This window comes from Acinonyx jubatus, chromosome D4 (assembly GCF_027475565.1).
Source record: "Acinonyx jubatus isolate Ajub_Pintada_27869175 chromosome D4, VMU_Ajub_asm_v1.0, whole genome shotgun sequence".
Lineage (NCBI taxonomy): Eukaryota > Metazoa > Chordata > Mammalia > Carnivora > Felidae > Acinonyx > Acinonyx jubatus.
The window spans coordinates 18,117,006-18,143,831 of NC_069391.1; the positions used below are offsets into that span (position 1 = coordinate 18,117,006).

General features: G+C 42.6%; 1 protein-coding gene across 1 annotated transcript in view; it reads right to left on the reverse strand.

Annotated features, from left to right (window-relative positions):
• Window positions 1-6,934: 6,934 nt before the first annotated feature.
• PAPPA (pappalysin 1) overlaps window positions 6,935-26,826 on the reverse strand; it is a 243,408-nt gene continuing 223,516 nt past the window's right edge. Inside the window, exons 21-22 of the mRNA XM_053204718.1 lie at window positions 25,307-25,405; window positions 6,935-12,692 (exon numbers count right to left, since the gene is read on the reverse strand). Coding sequence (XP_053060693.1) covers window positions 12,585-12,692; window positions 25,307-25,405 — 207 coding nt within the window. The 3' untranslated portion in view covers window positions 6,935-12,584. The remainder of the gene's footprint in view (window positions 12,693-25,306; window positions 25,406-26,826) is intronic.

Genomic DNA, 26,826 nt, shown 5'->3' on the forward strand with positions numbered 1-26,826 from the left:
ATGTAGATGCCAGCTTATGCTCCTGAACTGAAGTGGGGTCTTACTCCACATCAGAAAAATATTCTAGAAAAATGTCTTGTTTCTTTTTTTCCCCCAAATATAATTTATTGTCAAGTTAGCTAACATACAGTGTATACAGTGTGCTCTTGGTTTTGGGGGTAGATTCCCGTGGTTCATTTCTTACATACCACACCCAGGTAACCGACAGAATGGGAGAAGATATTTGCAAATGACATATCAGATAAAGAGTTAGTATCCAAAATCTATAAAGAACTTTGCAAACTCAACACCTGAAAAACAAATAATCCAGTGAAGAAATGGGCAGAAGACATGAAAAATGTCTTACTTCTAATGGAGCATTTTTGCCAGTGAATCTTTTAAAAAACTTTGGTATTGACATAATATACATACAGAAGATTATGTACACTTATTATAAGTGCTTGCTGAATTTCATAAATTCAGACATGTGTATCCAGCACTCAAATCAAGAAACAGGACATTACTAGCATCCCAGAAGTCCTCTTCTTGTGTCTTCCAGTGACTACCCTTCCTCTGAAGGATCCCACTACCATGGCTTCTAATGGCAATGTTTGTCTCCTCTTCCTTCTTTTCTTCTTTCTTCTATCTATCTATCTATCTATCTATCTATCTATCTTTTTTTTTTTTTGATATTCATGTTTGGGTTTTTTCCAGTCTCTTTTTAAAGAATTATTTGGGTGAAATTTACAATAACAAAATTAGCAACTTTATAATGAACTATTCAGTAGTGTTTAATACATTTCAAATCTTGGGAGACCACCACCTTTATCTAGTTCCAAACATTTCCATCACACCAAAGTAAAACTCTTTACCCGGTAACCAGCTTCTCCCCATTTGACCCTCCTCAAGCTCCTGGCAGCCACCCATCTCTGTCTTTCTATATGGATTTATCTATTCTGATATATTTAACCTTTTAGTTACTGGCTTCTTTCACTTAGCATAATATTTTGGAGGCCCATCAACTCTGCAGCACATATCAATACGTTTTTTTATGATTGACTAATGTCCTTTTGTTTGTGTATACCAGAGTTTGCTTATCCATTCACTTATTGATGGAAAATTGGGGTGTTTTACCTCTAGTCTATTGTGAGTAGCACAGCTACAAACATGTATGTACATGTACTTGAGTATCTGGTTTTAATTATTTTGGGCATATACCTTGGAGTGGAATTTTAGGATCATATGGTAATTCTACCCTTAATGTTTTGAGGAAGCAACCAATTGTTTTCCACAGTGGCTGGACCATTATATATGCCCGCCATCAATGCACAGGTGTTCTCATTTCTCCACATCTTCACCAACACTTGTTATCTTTAATTTTTTTTAACTATATCCATCCTTTGTCTTTAATCTTTGGAGAAATGTCTATTCAGGTTATTTTTTCCATTTTCAATTGGGTTCTTTGTCTTTTTGCAATAGTTCCTTATATATTCTTTATAAATGATTTAGAAATCTTTTCTTCAGTTTCTTGATAGTGTCCTTTGAAGCACAAAAGTTTTTAATTTTGTTGAAGTCTAATTTATTTTTGCCCCTGTTGTTTGTGCTTTTGTGTCATACCTAAGATTGTATCACTAAAATCAAGGTCATTAAGATTTATCCCTATGTGTTCTTCTAAGAATTTTATGATTTTAGCTTTCATATCTAGGTCATTGATGTATTTGGGATCAGTTTGTATATATTGGTATGAGGTAGGGGTCCAATTTCATTCTTTTGCATGTAGATACCCAGTTGCTCCGGCACCATTAATTGTGCTTTATTTTTGTATTTCATAAATGGAAATCCCATAGTGTATTTTTTTTGTGTCTTGCTTCTTTTGCTTGACATCATTTTTGTGAGATTTAGTCATACTGTTGCATAAAGTTGTAGATCAGTTGTTCTTATTGCTGTAGCATTTCAGTGTATTCATATATACCACTTATTTGCCCATCATACTGTTGATGGGCATTTGGTGAGTTTCCAAGTTTGGGCTGTCATCAATAATGCTGCTATAAACATTCTGGAACTTGTTTTTGGCGAATATGTATATATATACACACACATACACACACACACACACATACACACATACATATATACATATATATACACATATATATGTATATATATACATATATATATGAATATATACATTTCTGTTGGATGTACTCTTAAAAGTGGAATTTCTGGGTCTTAGGGCATTATCTTCATCATTAGATACTGTCGTAGCATCTTTTTAATCAGGAAAAAAATTAAGACTCCTTTATAACGCCTCTCTTTATGAATAGGCACCTACTTACTTTTACTGCACATGGGAAGTAAGGCAGTGAGAAAGGTAGATATGTGGAAACTGAGTGAGCTAGAAATAAACTTAACATTTCCCTGCTAAGAGCTTTAACTTGCAGTCCAGGTTCCCCTCTCTGTGGACTGTGCTTATTCATTCTATAAATCATCACTGATCCTTTCCAAAGACGGCATACATTATGTTCTCAAAAGCAGCAGCTCTACAACTGAAGTAGAATGGCTTAAATACTCCCTTCCTTGTAACTTAGGTAAATTCTACCTTTATGTCCGGAACTTTCAAGACTATCCATCACAAAATCACTAACCATAAGAAATGGAAATGTCCTTAGGAATAGAAAGTTCCATATTATCATTTTGTAAATGGGAAGTCTAAGGACCAGAGGGAAGAAATTTGCTCTAGGTAGTAAAAATACCAAAACTACCCTTTTCCCATTTATATTATGATAGGAAGAAAGGATCACATGAGAAATAAAAATGTGGGTTTAGAAATCTGACATGCCTGGGCCAAAATCCTGGCTCTACTACTTGGTTACTGTGTAATTTTGGACAAGGTGCTTATTTCTGTGGGTGTTGATATTCTCATCCATAAATGGACTTAAAGATATTTGTTTATAGCATTGTTGTTAGGATTAAAGAATGGATAAAGGTAATTTCTCAGTAAATGGAGCCTTCTTTAAATATTATTATATAGGCTGTTTTGTCCACCTAACTGGTCAGTAGAGGATAGAGTAGCTAGAGAAGTACACATAATCTGTTCTCCTCATAGGCTTGAGACAAGTTCAGTGTCATTCCAAGATACGAGACTCGACTTGTCATGGATGGAAACATCTGGAAAAAAAAATGCTCACTTAGCACCAGTCATGATACAACTTGGTAAGTTGTTCAAGGGGATCTGGATAGTCCAGAGATGATGATGTCTCTAATGAAGTTAGACAAGAGGCATCCTGGTCAAGGACAGAGTACTGACCAAGGTGGCAGAATGGGGGAGCTCTGTGTCTGGCATGAGGTGTAGCCCTGGAGAATCTCCTCCCTAACCCAATCTTGAATTTACATTTGACAAATAAAGAAACTATACTAAACATGGAAAAGCAAATATAACATTTATACTGCAACTGTCCTTTCCATTTCTATGATAGGTAGGCATGGATGAGGAAACAAGTTCAGAAAGATGTGGTAACTTTCCCAAGGTCACATTATCCTTTCCCCTGTAGCCTGAATGCATTATAAAAACCTTTCTCAACACAGCATTGCAATCACTACCAATCTGTGTGGAGATTAAGTTGAAACGATTTCCATCCCTGGAGTATTTAAATAATATTGCTTTTAGTTCAAACAGACAAGACAGTCATGAGAAGAGAGAATCTGTTTACACCTCAGTGAGATTGGTACTTGACTTTTGGGTCCATTCACTATGAAAATTCACTTAAACTTTGAGCCTCAGTTTCTGTCATCTGTGGAAATGGGACTAATGATCCATATATTATAGTATTTTTGTGAGAAATAAAAGAGAAGCTAATCTCTCTCCTTGTCTTAAAGGCACCCCTTCTCCACTTCTGCTCTTGTTACTCTTCTAAAGTACAAGCTAGAGAGTAGAATAACCTTGATTTTCATTCTTTGTTGGATTTTACTCTGGACCTGTTCAGTCTCTTGGGCATGTAACTGAGATTTATCATTTCATAGAAATGGACACTGAATGGACAAGAAATGGACCTTAGATAACTCCAGTCTCGGTGATGTGAAAATGGCGCATAATGTTCTCCATGTAAATACTGGGGAGCTGGGCTGGGTGTATCTCCTTCCCTCCTCCTACCATCCCACTTCTGCTGCAGAGTGCAGCCTACCATGGGGCTCATATTTAGCCAAAGATGCGGTGGAGAAGTAGGGGAGGGCAAAAGGATAACACATATATTGAGACCTAGTGTATAGCTACCCCCTGCTGAGTGCTTTACTTAAATTATGATACATTTTTCTCAGGACAGCCCATTTAGGACAGAAATTATGAATCCCATTCTACAGACAATGCTACGGAACAGGTAGAGAACTTCCCAAGATAGCACCGCATATAAATGGCCATGATTCCAGATCCCATCTGACTATGTTCCAAACCCTTCAAAGTCTTGCACTCTTGTCTTAAGACCTCACCACAACAAACCACTGAAGGGTCATCAGGAATATCACTTGAATATCCTAACCTACACACCTGATCACATGGCTTTAGGTCTTTATATTTTCCCAATGGCTGAGCCCAGGAAATCGCTAGGTTTCCCAGTCCCAAATATACCATTATTTAAAAAGAAATTCAATAGGAACTCTACTTTCTTCTCAATTTTTTCTGTAAATCTGAAGCTTCCCTAAAAAGCAAAATCTATTAATTGAAAAGCAACTCTCTAAAATCAGTGAATAGCTGTGGTGTAAAATGACTTTCTAGAATCACACAATGCTGAACACTAAAGATTATTTCATCCAACTTCACTATCTAATAGAATGGAAAACTCTTTTGCCCACTCACCATGACCACCACTGTCATCCAAGAGTCATCATTTCTTTCCTGGACATTTCTTTCCTCTTACATCCTACCTCTGTTCCTTCCCTCCATCTTTCTCCTTCAGACGGCCATCAGGTGGATCTTTCTCAACCACAAATCTGACCTTGTAAGTCCCTTTCTGAAAAACCATTCAATGGCTCCGCATGGCTGTTAAGATAAAGCCTGAAGTTCTCAACATGGCTCATGATAACTTTTCTCTCCATCCTCTTATTGGTCCACTGGTACCCTCTCTTTCTACTTCCTAAGTGCATTGGCTTTTTATTCAGTCTCTCGAGAGTACAGTGCTTTTTCTTACCCAGGATGCTGTACCTGCTAGTGCCATTTACTTAAACACACCACCTGCCCTTTTCTCATTGCCAACTTACTGCATTACTGTTTACCACCTCAGATCACAGTCCTTTAGAGAGGTGAGAGAAGGAAGGCTTCTCCTCATTTGAAGGCTAGAGAGGCTTTGCTTTTTGTCCTAGGTTCTTATTTCTGGCCCTGAAGGTTAAGAGCTGGATAGATTTACCTATTTCAGCATAGCATGATAGAATGTGGACCTTATCTTTTTTTTTTTTTTTTAACTTTAAAACCAATACTTTGGTTAGACAGATTCTAGAACTTGGTTGACAAATATAAATAGATGTAAATGCTGAATGTCTCTGCCTGTTTTGAAGTAAGAGGGGAGTGATTTTCCCATCTGACGGATTAAACTAAAACACAGTGCATTTTATTCATGTGTGTGTGAGTGTATGTGCACACGTGTGTATTAGGGTTAGAGGAAGAGGGGAGAAGACTAGAACTAATATCTTCTGTCTACAAGAGAAATCTCTTCCCTGTGACTTCCCATCTACAGACAGAACCCGTGAGTACAAAAGCCCTATGAAGACTTTTTCCTCTCTTCTCTATTTTGGAAATATTTGCCTCTTTTCTTGAAACTGTTCTTTAAATCTTCTTTCAGTCTTCACAGTGAATTGAAGAGAACTGAGCAAAACGTTCTCTGTGATCATTCTCTCTCTTTGGAAATAGCAATTTATCTGGCAGAACGTAGCAGTGACTTTGGTGCCTTCTCTCCTTTCAATGGATTCTCTTTGTCAAGAGTCCAGAAAACCTGTGGGTAGTTCTTGACTTCCCTACCTATAGCCTTTCATATAATTCACCTTGATGTCCCCAAACTGCCCTTTTGTGAAGATTCAAAAATTTTAAATATCAACAGGTCAACACATATTTTGACTTGTCTTGTGGTGGTATTGCCTGCCAGCAGCTCAGTCTACAGGGCCAACGACTTTACTCCATGGCAGTGCCAGTGGAAGTACTTGAATGCTTTAGTGCATCTTGGTTTCATTCTCTTAAAAAACAATAAGTAGGTCTCAAAACACAGAGTGTATTATGAATGGTTGTCGTAAGCCACCCCTGTCTCATAATAATCAAAACAAGAGTTAATATAATCTGTGTCTGCTACAGTTCTAAGAATATTACATATTTATCTTATTTAATTCTATCAACAACATCCTGGGGTGAGTCCTTTTATTATTTCCATTTTACAGATGGGAAAACTAAATCTTAAAGCAATTAAATAACTTTCCAAAGATCCCAGGGCTACTAAGTGGTGATAAGATGAAAAATGAGATCCAGTAGGCAGATCAAAAACAGCAAAACATCAGCCTCAGCTGCGGGCTCATTTGATGAACCAGATGACTAAGCATTCAATTATGAAGAAAAAAATGAAAATAAAGAATATGCTGGAAGTATATTGTTGAAGATAGCATCCAAAAGCCTAGCTATAATTGTCATATAACCATATAAACATGTGCATATATGTGTAAATTTCTATTTATATATTTGTTTCAGTTCCCTAAAATGTGAATTTTTTTTAACATGTAAGAATGTTTTTCAGTTTTTGCATATGCAAAATGCAGATGTTTACAGGAATTTATTTGTGTAGAAGATTGGGTGTAGATCGAATTCAACCTCACGCAACCACTGATCTTCTCATTCAAGACCCTAGGGTTCTCTTCCACATGAGTGTGTGTGCATATGTGAGTCCTTTAGATTTCCACAACACACAGAAACCACACCGCTACATACTGAAGCATACAAGCTATTATATATTTTCATAATATAGAATTTTAAGGTATAGTAATCAACAGTGGCAAAATAATTCTGTCTTCGACATTATTTTTTTGTGTGTGAGATCCAACCTGTAATTGAGACCAGAGAAAACAGTATGGAAACACAAATCCACAAGAACAGGATAAAAATATCATGAACAGCAAAATATGTCTGAGTATTTAAAACCGTATAGAAAAAATAAATTAGATGAACAACTGTGTAAATATAAATTAAAAAAGATGACATTCTTAATAAATAAAGTTTACTATTTACAATTTTATATATTGCTGAAAGACTTAACTTAGATCCATAAAAACACATAAACAGGAAAAAAAAATAAAACCCAAAATAGGAGCAGCAAATTTATGCGCGTGAGGTACAGAAAAAGGATTGGAATTGTGTTTTGTTTTTGGTGTTTAGATTTTTTTTTTTTTTTTTTTTTACTTTTTTTATAGTAGTAGGCCAGTAGAATTATCATGAGAACAGATTTTTAAGCACTTCAATGGAGAATCATTTTTGGTAGTTTCCAGAAGGTGCCAAACAGATTTCAACATCATAACAATTAGAAATACCCATAATAATTATAACAATAATAAAAAGGTATAATATGATACATAAATATGGAAGAGCAGTTTGTAATATGAATACATTTTCTCTAGACGAGATCACAGTTTTATTTTGTAAATATTACATTTAAGTATATATATACACACATATATGTACAACTATATATACATGTGCATATATATGTAAATTTATATTTATATATAATATCTTTATATAGATAGATATCTGCGGACAGGTTATTGATTATAGAGACCCAAGAAAGCAACTCAATAATTGTTCAAAATTCTCCTCACTGACTGCTGGTGTATTAGTTTGAGAAGCCCCGAGTTGTTAGCACTCAGAATGCCATATCTTCTTTTAATGAACACTTGATGTGGAATTTTAAGTCTGAGAAGAAGATGAGATTTTAGTGACTCCCTTCCTCCATGAGGTTGGAAATGGCCCATGAGTCTTGACTAGACCACAGTAAACTGACTTTTACACTGTAAGATGTAATTGGCTTTTAATCAAATTCTAGAACTGGTAAAGGCCAGCACAGGGGAGGAGAAAATCCAATGTACTTAGGAGTGAAATATTCCCAAATACAAGCCTCTCTCTTCAGGTGGATTATAAAATCCAGGAGCTCCAGCTTTCTTCCTTGAACTATCACATGAGCACTCCCTGTCTTTCTTAAATGGCCAATGGGCCTGTGCATTCTTAAAAAGTAACCCATGGACTTTGTGTCTCTCACAGATTGCCACAGCCCCTTTAAAATCCTCAGGGCCTCACCATCCCCTGCCATCCCACTGTGAGGTAGGTAAGTAGTATCATCCCCATTTTGCAGCTGGAGAAACTGAGGCAAATGGAGAAGCTATCTGAGGACTTGTTCAAGATCACTGAGCAAACGGAAGCCTGGAGTCAAGAATTCCAGGTTCTTTCTCTAGAGACATACTCCTCTCTCGGCTATTATACAAATCTTTTAAAGATCAAACCATTGGTAGGAATTTGGCAAAACGTAAATAAGTTACAAGAATAGGCTTTTATTCATTTGCTATTTAGTCTTTGCATTTGCTGATTGCTTGGTTGATTTTGTTTTGTTTCTCAAAAACCATGGGAAGTACCTGTCTGGTCATGTAGCAGCTTTTTTAGGAAAGTGGATCGTGCAGTGTGATTCTAAGTGCAGTCTTTATAAAGCCCAGTGCTCTACTGGTAAATACAAACATTTTATAACGTGAAAAGCACAACACACTATGTCCCTTAATATTAGGTAAAACCAATTTCCAGCCCTCCCTACTCCCGGCTACCACTGATTGCCACCAAACAAATAGACAAAATGCTCCCCCGACAACGACAACTACATATCAAGGGGGAAGAGGTCTTATTCCTGGACCTACCACAATGTACAGAAAATAACAGCATTATAAGATCCCGCTTTATGTCTCCTGCTAGGGAAAATTTTTATGGTTGTGTCTACCTACTAGTCTGTAGAATAAACAGTTCCCTTTAGGAAGCACAAAAATAGGTTTTTTTTTTTTAATTCTTATTTTTAATCATGCATTTTATTTCCTTTTAATCTTTGTCTTCTATCAATCTCTATCTGTACAGCTTTCTTACCGTCAATTTCTTTTTATTTTCCCACTTGAAGTAGTTCCAGAAAAAAAAAAAAAAAAAAAACAACCACAAAACATAAAACCTCAAAACTGTTCACTTGAATTTATGGTTTCCTTTCCTCCTTCCTTCCTTTTTCTTTCTTTTGTTCTTTTTCTTTTTAAAACACAGGTAAGACCTATAACAAATTGACAGTTACAACCAAGTTAAATTGAACCTGGAAGGGAGGTAGCTGAAATCTGTCTGAAAGAATTATTTTCAACAAATAGCATTTAAGCATTGGCCAAGGTGGGAAAAAGGCCAAGAGAACCGTCTAGGCAGTGACTCAACATGCTGAAGCCCGGAGTAGCAGCGCATACCCTCCATCTTCAAAGCCCTATTTATTTATGATCGCTCCCTTTCTTAACACCCTAATTTAGCCACCAAAATGGACTTCCCAAGGACTATCTTCCCTTAAGAGGTGGTTGGCACAGACTATGGGGGTAATGCAAGTCCTCTGGGCATGCAGTTAGGGTTGTGGCTTGGAAAGGCTTCCCAAAACAGGGTTTGGAGAACTGTCTTCCTCATCTCTTCTTTCTTGCTGCCAACAGGCTAATACTTCTTCAACCCAGAACCCCCAACCGCTTTAGGGCCCCCGAGCTGCTGATAGACAACAGTGCTTCAGACCTGCCTCCTTGTGAGTACTCCATTATCCTAAGCAGGAAATGATCAAAGGGATAAGACCATGAGTTCATTCCCAGAAAGAAAATGAAGCTGGAAATCAGTGCCTCGCACAAATAGAACTGAGTCTCTTTCTCTAAGTTTTGAGAAGGGCCTCCCACGTGAGCATGAGGCTGGTCATCAGTGGGGTAGCCTATCTTGCCTAATATCATTGTGAGTAACAGGTTTAATTGATGGTAAGGAGGAGACTGGGTGGTTCTTTGCTCAACTCAATCTGTGAGTTTGAAGATCGAAGTCAGCCTCTAGGAAACTTTGCTCAGCTGGAGAGTATGGGCATAGACAGGGTGAGAGTGAAGGAAGAAAGACCACGAGGGTCAATTTAAGGGAAGCCGGTGAGGTTTCTCTGTGGTTCCTGCAACCCCACCATTAGTAATGGTGCCTTTGGGTCTCCAAGACTTTTTGCACTACTTCCATGCATGATAAAGCAATTGGGAGGGCCCATACCATTACCTTTCTTAGTTTATATCTTGTCAGCTGACCACACATGCTGATAACTCAGCTAGGGCAAGAGAGGGGCTTTAGAAGTTGGCAAGAGTCCTAAGATACTGGAGGGAGTACAAAATGGGATCAAGTCTTCTGATTTTGAGGATGGTTTTGCTAATGATTGGCCCTGGTAACTATAGAAAATGATCTGAATATAAATGAGATGTGAGTTTGTAAGAAGGAAATATAAGGGATTTGAGTCTGTCCTTAACCATGGTGGCAGCTTCTCCATTCTGGAACCCAGTCTCAGAGTTTGGAACACGGAACAAGCCACACGAATCTAAGCACTGCATCATTTGTGGGCACCTGTGCAAAAAGCACCTTGATATATGTATATATTGGCTGATAGAGGTCTTCTCAAGTGCTCTTGGTCAGCAGGTAATTGCTGTCAGGAGTAATACAGGAAGAAGGTTCCTGAAGTTATTTTTGGTCCCCATAGGAGAAAGGACGATGACTGATTAACAATGACTGCCTCAGGTGCATCAATGAGGAGTCAGCACACATGCCTGGGGTTTCCCATTCCTGTGCTAGACTTTGTTTTTGTTGGTTGCTTTCACTAGATTTGAGATGACATGATTTACAGCAATCTTTATGTGATACCCTCCTACTGCCTCATTTTCTCAGTTCCAGGTCTAGAAATTATATCCAGCTTGACCATTCTTGCCACCTCTTTCCATATTAATTTCTTCCCATATTAATTCAAAAGGAGCGGACAAGTAACTGGTAGAAAACAGGCAAAGAGGACCCCAATGAGGTAGGGGCTTCCACATGCAATGGACTACCTCCCTCTCAACTTTTGGAGGCTGAACCTGGGTAAGAGGGAAGGGCGGACCAACCACAGGTGTGGATGGGAGTCCTGACAGCTGGAAGACTATGTGAAGAACATGATGACCATGTTTGGTTGTTGGGGACTGACGCTGTGTGCTCTTTGGCTTCCCTCTGAGGGCCCTCAAGAACACAGCTCAGATTGATCATATCCAAAATGATTCTCTGTTCTAGAATGCTGCTCAGGGCAACCGTGAGGTCCTCAGCACCAGAGCCTGATCTAGCCTGGAGGGCCAGGAAGGCTGGGTTAAGGATAATAACTCAAGAGTCCCCACAATTCCAGCAGTCTCTGGATGGCCCCAACAGCATATTTAACACTGGTCCACTTGATTATAAAATCTAACACTGGCTCAGACATTCCGGACTCTCAGTGAGGGTTTTAGTATCTCTAGTCCCTCTACTCCCTCCTAGGATGAGAAGCCCACCCATGGGGGATTTAACTTCTCACCATGTGGGCCAATGAGGGTTTTTCTCTTGCGGAAGGGCTAAGAAGTGAGGAGCTGTGGGAAGATGTGGGTCACTCTTAAGGCAGACTGTTTGGTTGTGTGGGGTTTTTCCTAACCTAGTCCTACCATCTTGGGGGTACTCAATGTATAGGATAGAGCAGCAGGAAAAGTAGCAGCGAATGTGGTCCCAAGGCAAGATTTGGGGAATGGGTGGGTTCTGGAGGGATATTATGGCCTCAAGCAGGGGGCTGTTATAATACCTTGACACTGCAACCCTATGCCATTTCCAGCTTGGCCTTAACCCTGGAGTTGGGGTAAAATCCCCCCACGGCAGCAGAAGAATTAGGGGGCTTTGCATACCTTGGATTCTTTACCTCATCCTGGGTTCTACTTCCCTAGAAGGTAGGTGATCAGAGACCATTTCACTTCTAATCCCAAAGGACTGCACAACAGTGCATGCCTGACATGTTCCAAGCCTCAGAGTACAAGCTATCTTGACAACACTTGGTCTTAGCAGTTTCTGCAACTGTTCTTCTCCCAAGGACAGTATTGACTAGGAGCTTGGGAAAGGGAAGACTGAGTTTGTTCCCGTCTCTCTCCACTCAGTCTCCAAAACTGCCCTCACACAGATGTCTGTTGGGGTACGTATGCATGCATGTGTACTAACCACATATGTGCATACTCCTAACTGTATAACATGTTTCTTGCTGTGGCTGTGTGACAAATGATTTGAATTTTAGGCTCTGGGACAGCACACTTGTATATGCAATCCATCTAAGACTTTGGGATGGGATTCCATTCCATCCTTCAACACGGCGAGACTTGGTTCATGCGCCCCTACTATGAGTCCTTCCTGGGTGAAATTAAAGGCAGACCGGTTGGGTGCTAAGGATCCCTGGTGTGGGGAGGCCATTCCGTTGAGCAGCTGACTGTGAAATCAATACCAAAGGGATGCGGGTCCTGGCGCTGGGAATTCTTTGTCAACTCCTTGTCCTTCCTTAGCCATGGCTGTATCCCCGCAGGTCTTTCCGGCTGTGTTCTTGGGCCTGGGGGTCCCGACAAGCACAGTCACCTTGTAGGTCACAGGACATAGGGAATGGGGTAACCTGCAGAGAGAAAGAGAGAAGAAGTGAGCCAGGTGGTTGGGTCTGATATAGTTTTCCAATGACTGAATTTGGTGGGGGAGGGGCAGCAGACTCAAGTTCAACTCATAGCTCTGTTTATTGCTAGCCCTGCAATAACTTTTATCAAAATCATCACGGGTCATTGTAACAGCAGCTTCCATTTTCAAGGGCATTTATTATAGGTCAGGCACTTTCTAAATAGGAAAACATCAAATCCTTTGACAACTCTGTAAGATGATGGGTAATAAAACAATCACCCTTTTTCAGACAGGGAAACTGAGGCTCTCTGACAGGGGCAGGCATTTGCCCAAAGTAAACAGTGACAGATCTGGTATTTAAAGTGGGAGAAGCTACTTTTCTCTGAGCCTCAGGTTCCCAGCTGGAGCACTGGTATCATTAAGCCCCACCTTGCACTGTGAACTCTAAGGGCTGAATGAAATCATGGGTGAAAAACTGTAATGTAAAATGGTAATGTAACTGTAAATCCCAAATTTTGGTTGAAGGCTGTTGAGGAGCAGATTTTAAGAAAGAAAAGCTGAGAGGTATACAACATGAATTGTTATACACATGTAACAAAAGCTGTGAAAAAAATGTAAAAACTTTTCCATCCCTTCACACGCTCTGGGACCTTGATCTGGCTTTCCTTTCTAGAAACCGAAAGCGCGAATGTCTTCCCCATGCAGCAGATGACTGGTCTTCCCAAAGGGCACAGTGCAGGCCCTGCTTGAGCCAGGCCCAGCCTGGGCTAACGCAAGAGGATTTCACCTCATTGCATCATGGTATTTGCATATAACTTTTCCCAGGAGGTCCCCATCTGCGCAGATGGGTGTAATAACCTCATTCGCCTCCTGCCTCGGCAGGGTCTCCAAGTGCTCACACAGTCTCAGGGAACATCTTTGTCCTCCTGGCTTGGGGATTCATTCTGTGTATCTAACTCTTCTCTCTGCCTCTTGGCCTGCCTTCCCTCCCTCCCTCTCAACCTCTTTCCATCCTGCAACTTTGCAGTGATTTAAAATGGAAGACTGAAGTATAAGCCCCAGCCCTCTCATCTACTGGTGTGAGCTTGAGCATGTGACAACTTCTCTGAGCATCAGTTCATTCATTCATTAAATGGGCATAATGAAAGCATATACCTCCTGAGGTTGTGATGAGGGATAAGGGAACTGATGAAAAACATATAGCACAGTTCTTGGCATATGCTCAGTGCATCGATGGATCGATCCATCAATTGAGAGATATCTCATCTCTCTCCCTCAGTGAGGCAGGAACCATGTCTGTTTTGTTCATTCTTGTTTTCTCAGAGCTTAAGCCATAGAATGAATGAATGTTCATTTCTCCACCTCTCTCTCTTTCATTGTACCCATGACTAGCACATCTCTGTTTCTCTTTTCAATTTAAATTCATAAGCATTCAGGGGTGCCTGGGTGGCTCAGTCGTTTGAGTGTTAGACTTTGTCTCAGGTCACGGTCTCATGGCTCATGAGTTCGAACCCCGTGTTGGGCTCTCTGCTGTCAGCACAGGCTTGCTCTGGATCCTCTGTCTCCCTCTCTCTCTCCCCCTCCCCAACTAGTGCCTCTCTCTCACTTTCGAAAATAAACATTTAAAAAATTCATAAGCATTCACGAGAATGCTAAGCATTCTCATAGATGCTTCTTCCACGCAGTGTCTTTCTGCTTACAACTACTTGCTGTTCCCTGTTCAGGACACGGACTACCTAGTTGTCATGCCTTTGTGAAGGCTGTGCTTTCTAATCTAGAATATCCTTCCACAGCCTCTAAACGACATAGAGGAAATTCTCCAGTCCAAGTGGGGAAACTGATGGTGGGGCCAAGTCCAAATCTAACAGCTGAGGTCAAATGGGGAGAGTACCATCATGGGAGCCAGGAGGCCTGGACTGGTCTCCTTGGTGGATTCACAGTCACTGAGCAATCTGGGGAAAATCCCTCCACTGCCATGACCCTCAGATTCTATATCCATAAAAGGGTGATTTTTAAAAAGACCACACATTTCATACGGTTGTGAAGTCCAAACACAAATAAACATCCAGAAACCCCAGCACGTGGCCTCACACTCAGGAGATGCTTGTGCTGAATCAGATTTCCCGCCAGCTCACATTTCACCATCGGTGACACCTTTGCTGCCTGTTGTCCCCTTCTGACTTCAGCGGCTTCTTGGTCCTCAACTCAACCCTTTCCTTTATCTAGTCTCTTCTCCTGTCCTTGCCACATGCTAACATTAGAATGATCCGGTTACCTCTAATGTCCTGTGCAGAGTTCTCTCTATAATTCTTTCTCACTGGGCTCTAGGACCCATTAGAGAGAGTCTCACATCTGATTTCTCTCTCTCAAATAGAGAGAAAAAGCTTAAAAGAGAAAGAGCTTCCCGCTGCGTCTCACACAGGCAAAAATTGAACAGATCTCTTAGAATAAGACCCAAAGTCCTTACCATGAGTTCAAGGCCTTGCATGATCTGATCTCCACACACACTTCTTGGACCACCTCGGGCCCCTTTCTCTTCCTGACTCTTGGTAGCTTATTTATTTATTGGTTCCTCAAATACTACAATTGTTTTCCTACCTTTTTTTTTTGCCCATAATCCAAACTTTATGGAAAAAGTGGCACCAAAGTACGAGATCACTGTTGTATACCTTACAAAATTAAACATAATTATTGGCAGATAACCTGGAATTACTGAACAGATAAAACTTTCTGTAATAGAACACAAATCCAGAAGGTTGTGTGGATCATTAGCGTCGTTTTCTTCTAAATTAACCCCTTCTGTGACCTTTCCTCCTGTTGGCTGGGATGACACTGTCCGACAGCCTCCATAGAGAACCACCATCTGAGCAAGTCTCTAGCCATCAACCTTCCTCTCCCCTCACTGCTCTTTCCTGGCCAGCTGCTCCTCCATTCTTCAGGTCTTTGTCTCAAGTCTCACCTCCTCCCTCATTGGTCTGACCAAAGATCGCATCGTCACCTTCATCTCATATCACGTCATCTCATTCTGAAAGGCTTCTGTACTTGTATGCCAGCTCAGTCTGAGCAAGGACCATGTCTGTTGTTGACCTGAGTCTTTATACATCACATAACAGGCACTCAATGGACCCTTGAACGGAGGAACAAATGAATGCATGAATATGCACCCAGAACACAAGGCAGGGACCCTCTGCTCTTGCACTCACTCTCTATGTGAGTGTGTACATGTTGCTTCCCTTCTCTGGGCTTCACTTTCCCTACCTGTACATTAAGATTTGATTCTAATGCTCTCTACCTTCCCATCTGTCTGAAAATCCTTCTCATCTGAGAAAGGCAGAAGGCAAAAGCCCTGGCCAGAAAGGATGTAGAAACTTAGGCTTTCTCCACAAACCCTGTCTTGCATGTTCCCCTTTCTGCCATCCCCAGTTCTACTAGCTTGTCCAATATCACCAGCCGGCAGGGCCCCGTCACCAGTTAGTTTCTCTAAGCCAGTGTGCCCACCCTGGTGAAGTGAGCAGGGCATGGCCACTCCCTTTCCTCCCCAAGTCAGCCAGGGCAGTTTTGGCATTTTCCCAAAGAAACAAGTCTGGAAACTGAGGGAAGGAACCCCGATCAGAATAACAAAGTCTAGAAGGTTTGGCCTCAGGAGGCAGATCTGGAGCCTCCTTATCTTCACTGCATGCTTGTAAATACAGCTGCATTTACCGAGCCCTTGCTAGGAGTTTGGGAGGCAGACAAGTTCAGGTGTGGGCTCCACCTAGGTGCCGCTTTTCCAGCAAGTCCTTGGTGCCCTGGGGACTTCATGTCCCCATCTGTAAGGCAAGGGTCCTTGGAAAGACCTCGCAGGGTTCTGGTGAGAAGTCCATAAAATAACCAGCTCGCAGAAGCTCTAGTGCAGAACAGACGTACAGCCTCTTGTTTCCTCCTCCCATCCTTCCTCTTGCATCTTAGCAAAGTGCCTGTTCAGAGCCTGCCTTGGGATCCTCTCTTGTCACAAGCATCCTCCGTGGCAAGTGGGAACAGAAGGGTAGAGCCTGTCAGCTCTACCCACTTCCCAGGTGTTTCCAGGTCTGACATGGGTCCACCGCAGTGAACACCACTTTACACACACACACGCTACCAATTCCTGCGGCCCTTCCACGTGCCGGATAATTCCTAATGTGCTGGCTAGTCCACACTGCACAATGCTGTGAGGCTGTCGCTATTAGCTACCCATCCTGTAGGTGAGAAAATAGAGGCTTCAGAAAGTTTAAAAGAAAACAAACTCACCCTGGGCCTCACTACCAGTCAGTAACTAGACGGTGTAGGATTCTAAAGTCCACTCCAAACACTGACAGCTTTTCAGCAGGTGAGAGTAAGAAGGCTCCTCCTTCACAACCTGGCCAGGCTGACTGCTGCTGTATCTTTTGATAGCCAATAGCCTTTTATCCCTTAGTATGTGCCTGGCCGAGTTAACCCAATGTGTGCTATCTCACTCACTCCTCCCAGCAACCCTGACAAGGTAGCTATTCTTACCAGCCCCATTTTACATCTTAGAGGAAATGAAGATGCACAGGGGTGAGTCACTTGGCTGGCGGCTGGCCTGAGATCTGCATCCCTGTTTGTAATCACTCCTTGGTACCGACCCCCCAGGAGGCAGGCGGAGCAGGAGTCAGGGTCCCCTTTTTATAGAGAAAGAAACTGAGACTTGGAAAAAAGGGTCACATTCCTGGTAAAGTCAGCTCTGAACCCAATTCCCAGGTTTCCTGGGAAATTCCCCCAAGCAGCTTACTACCTTCTCCCCCAGATGGGCTCCCAAGAAAACCTACCACCCACAGCACAAACGCCATGGTGGCCAGTTTACATGTGGGATTCCCAGCACCGTGTGGCTAGGCTATCCCATAAATGGCTTGGCCACCCACTCTAGGATTCTGTCAACAAGCCCAGGTCAATGACCAAAGGCCACGAGTCTCTCCTTTTCTCCTCTGTACTGGAGATGGTGCTCAGGGACAGGGGTTTCTCCTTGGGGTGAGTTGCCCAGGATAACACCTCCACGTGTGTGTGTGTGTGTGTGTGTGTGTGTGTGTGTGTGTGTTTGAGCGGCTCAGGAATACAGCCCAGGCAGATACACCACAAGGTCCTGGCTGCAGGTCTCCTCTGAGGCTGGGAGACAGGCAGGGGCGGGATTGTGACTCAGACTCAACGGGGAGGTCACAAGCAGAGCGTGTGGGGAGCAACACGCGTCCTATGCTGAACGCCAGAACGCCTTGACTGCCCACATGCCCACCGTGGGAGCTTGGGCACATCACTTCACCACTCTGAGTCTCAGGGACTTCATGGTGTCGACAGATGTAATGAGATCAAGCAGACCAAGGTGTGATGCAAGTACAAGGACTCCCCGTAAGCTCTTTGGAGGCAGGGTAGATACGTGCCTGGTACAGGGCATGGAGGAGTCAGTGAATACAGAGGCGTGTTTAAATGTGGATAAAGTGGTCATATGGATATGGGGGGGAGAGAGTAAGGGAGAGAAAAGGGAATGAGACTTGGGTTTGATTCCTTATGCTGCTGGGCAAGTTATTTTCGTTTTGGGGCTTCCGTTTCTCTGTCTGTAAAATGGAGGCAATGACAGGCTTGTCCATTAGAAGTATTTTGGATAAAGTATAAAATTCAAGTAAAGCACCTAGCATGGTATATGGGCATAAAACATGTGCTCAATACATGATGGTGATAATGAGGGTGACGGTAATACTAGCGATATTGGGGATGTTGCTGGTGATGGTGGTCATGATGATGTATGTTGACAATGGTTATGAGAATGGGAACTTTGAGGGACAGATGGGTCTGAATAGGATCAAACTAAAATAAGTATCTAATACTTAAAACTCCTATCAGTCTACACTAACACCATGTATTAGTTGTTCTTGTGGACATAGTTCCTCGATAAGCAATTTACAGATGAAATGCATGTTTACTCAAAAAACAAAATAAAATAGTGTCTGATTTATCCACATGGAGAATTCAAAGCTCTATCCCAAACAGGGAAAATCATAACACTCCAGAAGCCAATGATTTGGTGGACGAGGAATTAGTATAGTCTCTTTAGTCATCTTCTTGTTATCTCTTACTAATCTTTCAAGGTAAACACATCTAGCCCCTCTTCCAAGAAGCCTTCTAGGATCCTCTAGACTAATTCAATGCTTAGAATCATTGAACACTCCTTGGCTCTGTGGATAAGGTTCAGATTCCCTGGCTTGGTTTATAAAAGCCCATTCAAGGCTCATTTCTTACCTCTTACTACTTACATCCCCTCTCACCCTGTGCTCTAGCAACACTTAGGGAAATGTAGTTTCCTTAATATGCTCCCTTACATCTAGGCCTTTGCACAGACTGTGCCCTCTGCCACAAACACTGCCCTCACATCCTTGTCTCTGGTCCTCCCCCAACTCCTTTAACCTGGCTAAGATTTACTGTCCCTTTCATATCTCACCTTTGGTGTTGCCTTCTCCAGGAAGCTTTGTCAGCTTCCCTCACTTGCTCTGTCTCTGTTGGCACTTAATATACTCTAAATAAACTCAGCATGGTTGGGACTAGGTCCATCTTGTGGCCTAGAACGGTGTATGTCACATACATAGCAGGTGCTCACCAGTGGGGTACGTCAGAACCAGGGATCCATCAGTGAGCAAATGGATGTATATTCTTGACCTCATGAAATGTTCATTTGATCAACAAGAAGGTGCAGATTCCGAGACAGTAAATACATTTTATAGTATGTGCCAAGGTGATAAGGGTTTTAAAACAAAGAAAAAAAGTAGAATCCAAAGCAAATGGGTGTGTAAGGGATAGTGTAAGGTGGGTGGTCAGGGTGGGCCTCATTGAGAATTTGACACTTCAGCAAAGACTTGGAGGAGGTGAGGGAGTGAGTCATGTTGGATGAATGGAGAAGAATGTTCTCAGCCAAAGAAGGAGCCAGTGACAAAGTCTGTAGGTAGAAGGATGCCTGGCTGGATGGTGAGGAGTTCAGAGGGCTAGAGTCAAGTGAGAGAGACTACTGAGAGTGGGGAGTGAGGCCACAGAATTAATGGGGGTAGGCAGAACACATAGGGCCTTATAGGCCATTGGGAGAACTGTGAAGGGCTTTGCACAGAGGAGTAATACCACAAGACTTGTTTTAGGAGGACCATTCTAGTTCCTAAGGAGAGATGTAAGACCCACTGATGGACATCACCAACTCTGCAACCCAATACCCAACCCTTTAGCATGGACCACTCAGCGAAGAAGGCTGCTGTCCATCTAATGATGTTTATTATCTTCTCATGTATTATAGAATCACTAGCCTCCTTATACCAATGGGCTTCATTTGGGTATAATGTCCTTTCCTAAGAAACCACGTTGTTTTCACTTAGATTTAGCAAATCAATATGGCAACACTATACTTAATGTCATCAGTTAGGCATGCCATCCTGTGCTGAGACCGGTTTCTGGGATTAATCTCTTCTTAATCTTTACTGGTCTCTGCCCCAAATAGCCCTCAGATTCTGACTCGATAGCCAAGTCCCTCAGGGAGCCATGTGGAAAAGCCCTAGACATGAATATAATCCAGATGTCAAGAGATAAAAAACCCAAGGTGAGACTGGCCTGCCCAGGGTCACAGAACTAAGTCACAGAACTGGGACTCCACCCCAACTTCCCAGACATCTTCCACAATTAGTCCCTTAGCAGCTGTCTGAAACATGACCATAACTAGTGTTCCAGGCCACCACGCCTTACAAAGCCTTGCTATGTTGAATAAGTTAAGGCTGTTTCCCCTTCTTCCCTTAAAGCTCCAACACATGCTTACTGAGAATGATTCCAATTATAAATGATTTTTTTTTTGTTTTGTTATGAGGGTAAATTACTGAAGCGACCGTTCTGGAAATCTGCTCTGTATTCGAGACTCCTCAAGGCTCCAAACAGGAAAATAATAAACTGACATGCTGAGAAGCTGAGTCCTGCCCCTTCCTGTCTGCCTTGCACTGCAGACAGGTGTCTGGATGGGAAACCGGTCACCCCTGTCAGACGGAGTTTCCTGCATAGTCTTGCTTTTTGTCTGCCAGCTGGGCCCAGGTCACCCCACAAGGCAGATGTGGGGAACAGTTGGTGTCTGGACAGACAGACAAAGGGGGGAAGGATGGAGGGAGCAGACTGACATTCTGGGCCATCTGACCAGGAGTCCCCAGGCCTGGTGACTGGGAAGAGGGTTCGGTAGAGAGTTGGCTAGAAGGAAATGTGGGAGAAGATGCTGAATGCTTGCTTACCCATGGGCCTTAAGTTCATACCCAGGACAGCTCTCTAGGAGCACTAGGAAGGAAGAAGCCCACCCGCCAGGGGAAGGGGGGAAGCCGCAAGCTCATTACCTCTAGATGTTCAGAACAGGGGTTAGAGGCAGATGCCTCACAGTCCAGACTCACGAGATTTGCTTCTCAGTCCTACCACCTGCTGGCTGTGGGACCTTGGCCCTTCTCAGCCTCAGCTGCATTGTCTACAAGATGAGCATAACAAGACAACACCTACAGTGGGGCTGCTGCGTGATGAAATGAGATGACACGTGCAAAAACGATCACCACTATGCTTGGCAAATCATAAGCTCTCAAAAAATAGTAATGACGATTGTTTGGAGTAAGGAAATCCTGACTCTTACCTGCGGCTGTGTCACCTTGTAAAAGTGAGTTCACCCTCTCTGAGCTTCAACAGAGTCTATCTTATTGGGTATCTCAAAGGGAGATAATATGCAGAGACTCTAACCCTGACAAGGCACCATTAATGTGCACCATTAATGGAATTACTGTAATTGAGGAAGGTGCATGAAGTAAGTTCCTGAATGCTAGGCTGGATGCTTGTGGGCAGGGAACTCCCCACGATGGGTGGCTGGGGCCAAGAGTTCAGGTAGGAATGAAACAAGGCCACCAGTAAGGGGCAGGGAATGAGAGGAAGGAAGCCAGCCTCTGGCCCCTCTCCTGCCATCAGAGGCTTCCTGCTGTGGAAGCTGGAGACAGAAACCAGGACTTTTTTCCACTCAGAGGAAACTGCTGTCTGGGACGTCAGGGATGGCTGGCAAGGCTGGGAGCCTCGATGACTCCCCACCCTGTCTTCACTGCTGGGAAAGGCTGCTTTCACCTTGGCCAAGGGGAGGAGTCCCACGTCCAAGGTTCCCTGGCAGTCGGGGTTCATGGTGAATTGTCTCCAACAAGAACTGGGATGGTCACGCTCATGCGCACTGAGGACTCAGCCTCATGCAGGAGCAAGAGCTGGGCTCGTGAGTCAGGGAGAACTGGGTTCGAATTTGGGCCTCAGCAGTTGTGGCCAAGTGACCTCAAGCAAGAGTCCTGTTGGTGCTTGGGGCCCAAACTGCTTCACCTGTGCAGCAGAGGTAATAGTGACCTGTCAGAGCTGACATGGGGATTAAAGAAGGTCACAGAGGACACGTGTCTGGCAGGATGTCTGACAGAGGGGACAGTTCACTTAGGGGTATCTTTTTCATCCTCTGTTTCTCCACCTGCTGTCTCTAGAACCCAGTCTACTGCAGGAAGCAGAGTTGGGTGTGTACGAGAGAGTGTTAATGCATTCAAGAAGCTGGAGTTTACTTAGAAGTTAAATTGGGGAATTTAAATTGTAGCAAGTGTGAGTTTAATTTGAGACACGCTTCTCCTCCAGAAGTCAGACTTCCAGGAATCCCCAATGTGAAGAAAGCACCAAACGCTGCGAACAAGGAACAACTACAGCAAAGCCGTGTGCGCCAGAAGAGAAGGTCAGGCTCTGTAACCCATGCTCCCCACATGGTTCTTACAGCCCTCTCCATCCTGTCTTCCACCACTGCTCACCTCCTCCAGGAGAGCTGCTCATTCTCCATGTAAATGTCACCTCCAAAGCAGCTTTCTCTCACCTTCACGCTGCTCTCCAAAAGATCCTGCACCTGTCCTTTACTGCCCTTGCACAAAAGCACTACAAGGTGTGGTTGTATACCTCACTGCTTAACACCTGGCTCCCTTAATAGACTGTGCGCTTCACAAGGGCAGGTGTCAGTCTATCTGGACTCTGGAAAGTGCACACAGTCCGGTACAGTGCTGGGCCCACACAAATGCTCAAGGAACATGCGTCTCACTGAACGAAGGAAACTTGGCTGACAAGAAGGATCACCAGTTTAAAGAAGGGGATCTTTTAACACAAAAGGCCAAAATTACATACATAACGTGGGTGGAAAAGCAATGACTATGAAGCATATGCAGAACTGCCAAAGAACAGACTCTGGGTCTCTCACTAAAGAGGCAGCACTCACCTAACGGCCCTGATGTCTGAAATTGTTGCACCCGAACCCAGTATAGGAACAGAGAGCCAAAGTGGCCATATGGTGTACATGCATATATTTTTGCAAGTGACTGTAATAATTTGGAATCTGCACCTGAACCCCAGTCTCATGACTTCATGTTCCTACCATGCACTCTGTAGAAACAGCAATCCATTTAAGGAAGTTTCCCAATAAAAATAAATTAGTTTTTTTTTTATGTTTTTGTATATAAGTTATAGTTGGTAGGAAAATTCTTTTAATCGGAGCTGCTCTTACTCCAGCTGATGGTGTCACATGAATGATGTGTCATAATTCTACACAAACTTCTATTTAAAACACAAACTTCATTGTCCATTCACTTTCGCAAATGGCTCATTCCAACAAGTGAAATTGACACTATTGTATGCTATTCATTTGGCAACATGTATCAAGAGCCTTATAAATGCTCGCACCTCTTATCCTGGTCCTTTCAATTCTAAAAATCAATTGTGAAGGAATAATAAGAGCTAGAAAAATATTTACCTGCAAATATATTCACAAGCATCATTATTTATCGTTGTGAGAAACTGAACCCAAGAGTTAAAAATAATAGCCAGAGGGGAATGGTTACACAAATTACAATACATCACAACCCTGTGATAAATAATAATAGAGGAAAAACTATGGCTGGGAAATTTGTAATAATGTCAGACCATATTCTTACGTGTAAGATTTCCTGTGCTAAGTAAAAACAAAACAAGATTGCAAGCTGGAAATGCAGTGACATATACATAGGCGCAAATACCCACACACTTAAACACACACACAAAATACTCCAGAAGGAAAGCAATGGCTGTTTTGGGTTGTAAGATCAGCAGTGATGGTGGTGTTCTACTTTCTGGATTTTCCAAAAAGTAGAATATGTATTGTTTCGTACCTGGGAGAAAAATAAAATTCACTTTCTACTAATGAATAGAAATGAGTGAATAAATACAAAACAAATTCATTAATAGAAAATTCATTAATAGACAATGAATTTTATTCAACTGTATTTGGGCAGAAAGTGTTTACCTTCAGTGTTTAAAACAGAAAAGAAGGGCAGGCATCCTGAAACATTGCCCATACAAGACTGGCTGATCCCAGAGAGCCCCAGCAGCCCTAGTCATCAACCAAAAAATGGAGTTTGAGTGTGTTCCTTGGGTCTTACCCTGTTTATCCATGCATTCTAGGGTCAGAGCATCATTCTTAAAGGAACTAATTCTTTTAAGGATGGTACAATATAAAGGTATTTAAGTAGCAAGCCAGGAGCCTTGCTCTGTGTCTATCACTCCCTCTGCCACCATAGACAAATCGTTCCTCCTCTATGGGCCTCAGTGCCCCATTATGAAATGAAAAGTTTGGACCACATGATCACAGACACCTCGTCAGCTAAGACTGACTGACCCGTCTTAGGAACAAAGTTCTCCCTTCTTTAAAGAGAGAGAGATGAGCTCAAATGATTTTTTGGCTCAGAGTATTGATGAATATAAAAACAGAAATAGCTTCCCATGAACATATTCATCACAAGAGTGCTCTCAACTTGGGTTGCCCTGGTGGACTCACCTCTTCCCCAGCGCTCATCAGGAAGAAAGTAGAGGTGGCCACTCTTCTGTGACTGGTAGATACATGTGATAGTCAAATATTCAGGTTTTACTACAAACACTTGAATCACTCCTATTACATCTTAATATGCCAAGGAAGAAAATCACAACCAAGACCACCCCTGCTAATTTTATAAAAATTAGATGTGAGAAACAAGAGATTATAGAATAATCAAAGGCTATGACTTACCTTGGTAGAAATGTCCCATCTTCTCTCTTCCCCTAGACTTTAGCCATACAGCCTAAAAATGCAACTTCTTTCTAGGATTTTACATGCCCCAGGAATTCTTTTCCTGGCCACCTCCCTGATCCTTCTCTTTATCTCTCAAGTTTCAGCTTCCATGCTGATTCCTCTGTAGAGCCTTCTCCAACCCCTGGCCTGGGGCCTCAAAGTGCTCTATCCTCCTCATCCCAAAGTATTGATGACTCTTGTATTTGTCTGCTTCCATACCTGGCTCTAAGCTTTGAGGGTGAGGAACCACATCTGCAAAGATCATCCATGAACCTTCCCACCTAGCTCAAGGCCCAGCACATGACATTAGCTCAACTACTGCCTAAAAGAATAATAAAAAAAAAAAATACAGTACAGTACAGCTTGTGAGCAAGTGCTGACACAACCAAGGCACTAGGTTATCCAGCATGTAGGGTGATCCTGGCTGGGAAGCTGGGCAGGCCTGCAGGAGGCGGTGCCCTGGGGCCTACCTTTTTGGTCTTCACTGTAGAGGCACAGCAGTCCCCACCATCGTAGTTGCAGAAAGCCCGGTTGTTGATGGCATCACAGTAATTGTCTCCCATGAAGGGCTACAAAGGGGGAGAGAGGCAGAAGGGAAGGAGGCCTGTTAGCATCCTGAGTGGGTGAGCGATGGCCCTGCGGTTGTCTAGCTATCTCTCAACATTTTAAAAACCTCTGCAGACAGCCTACCTGGCTTCAAGTCTCAACACCCTCTTAGACCAGTTATCGCTTCTACCATTTTTAAAGACTTATCTAGCTGAGTTTTCCCTGACTAAATTATGGTTACACTGGTGGACACACTTGTAGGAGTATGCAAAGCCACAGGATAGATCACTTACATCTTTCCAAAGCAGGACTCATTTTACTTCACGAAAAGATTAGAAAATTTGAGCACCTTCCCCCTACTTTTCCTAGTAGTAGGTAATTAGACACACGATTTATAATAAAATATAAGCTGCATGCCATCTACCCAGAATTGTAAAGATCAAAATTCATAGGAATTTGGCACAATTGTCCGTATGTGATTGTGGGCTCCCTCTCCTCTAGCACTGGAGTACAGATGTACTTAACGTCACGTGCTTTATGTGTTTGTTGTCTTTGTTCTCCAAACAACATGTGAGGTAAGCTTTGCTCTTCCCTCTTTTCAGATGATTCTGAGGCTCAGAGCAAGAAAAGTGCCCAGCCAAGATCACACTGGCAGGGCAGAGCAGTGATTTAAATCTAAGTTGGCTTAATATTTTTTTCTTTGCCATTCTAGCCTATATCTAGCACATACTGATTTGTTGCTTTTCTTCCCTGTGCTCCTCCAACTCTGTGGTGCTACAAAAATCAGGAAAAGATGACAGAGTTAAGTCATTACTGATCTGAACCCAGGGAAATCTTACAGGAAAGTCAGGAGTACCTGCAAACGCCCTAACACTTTTTTTATTCCCCATCTGAGCACTTAGCCACTGTTTTCTGTTTATGAACATGTAGCTGGTGTAAGACTGTGAGCTCATTGAAGATGTGGGCAACATCCAGTTCATCTTTGTCTCCCTATTGCCTATTTTAATGCTGGGCACAACTTTGGCTCTTAGAGATGTTTATGAAATTGAATAGATTGCACTGGCATAGTGGAAATGCAGGTTTGGAAAATCTGGGCTCTAGTCTAACAAACCCCAGTGAACTGGAGGGGTTACTTGGTGATTTTGGTTAACTGGGTTATCTTCACTGGGCCTCAAGACTCCTAGCACAATGAAATAGGGAGGTAGGCTAGGTCCACTGATTTCTCAAAACAATAAGCATACCCCTTGCCCCATCAAAAACAATACCATATGACCCTTTACTATAGAAAGCAGTTGAAAGCAAAACCACTGTAATTAAAGTTCAGGATGGGTGCTCTAATGCTCAGTGACTCACTGATGCGAAAGGTGTCATCAGTTGGCTAAGACCATTGCATCTCAACACAACCCCTCTGATCCAGTGGTCTCTCCTTTGCATCCTGACTGTT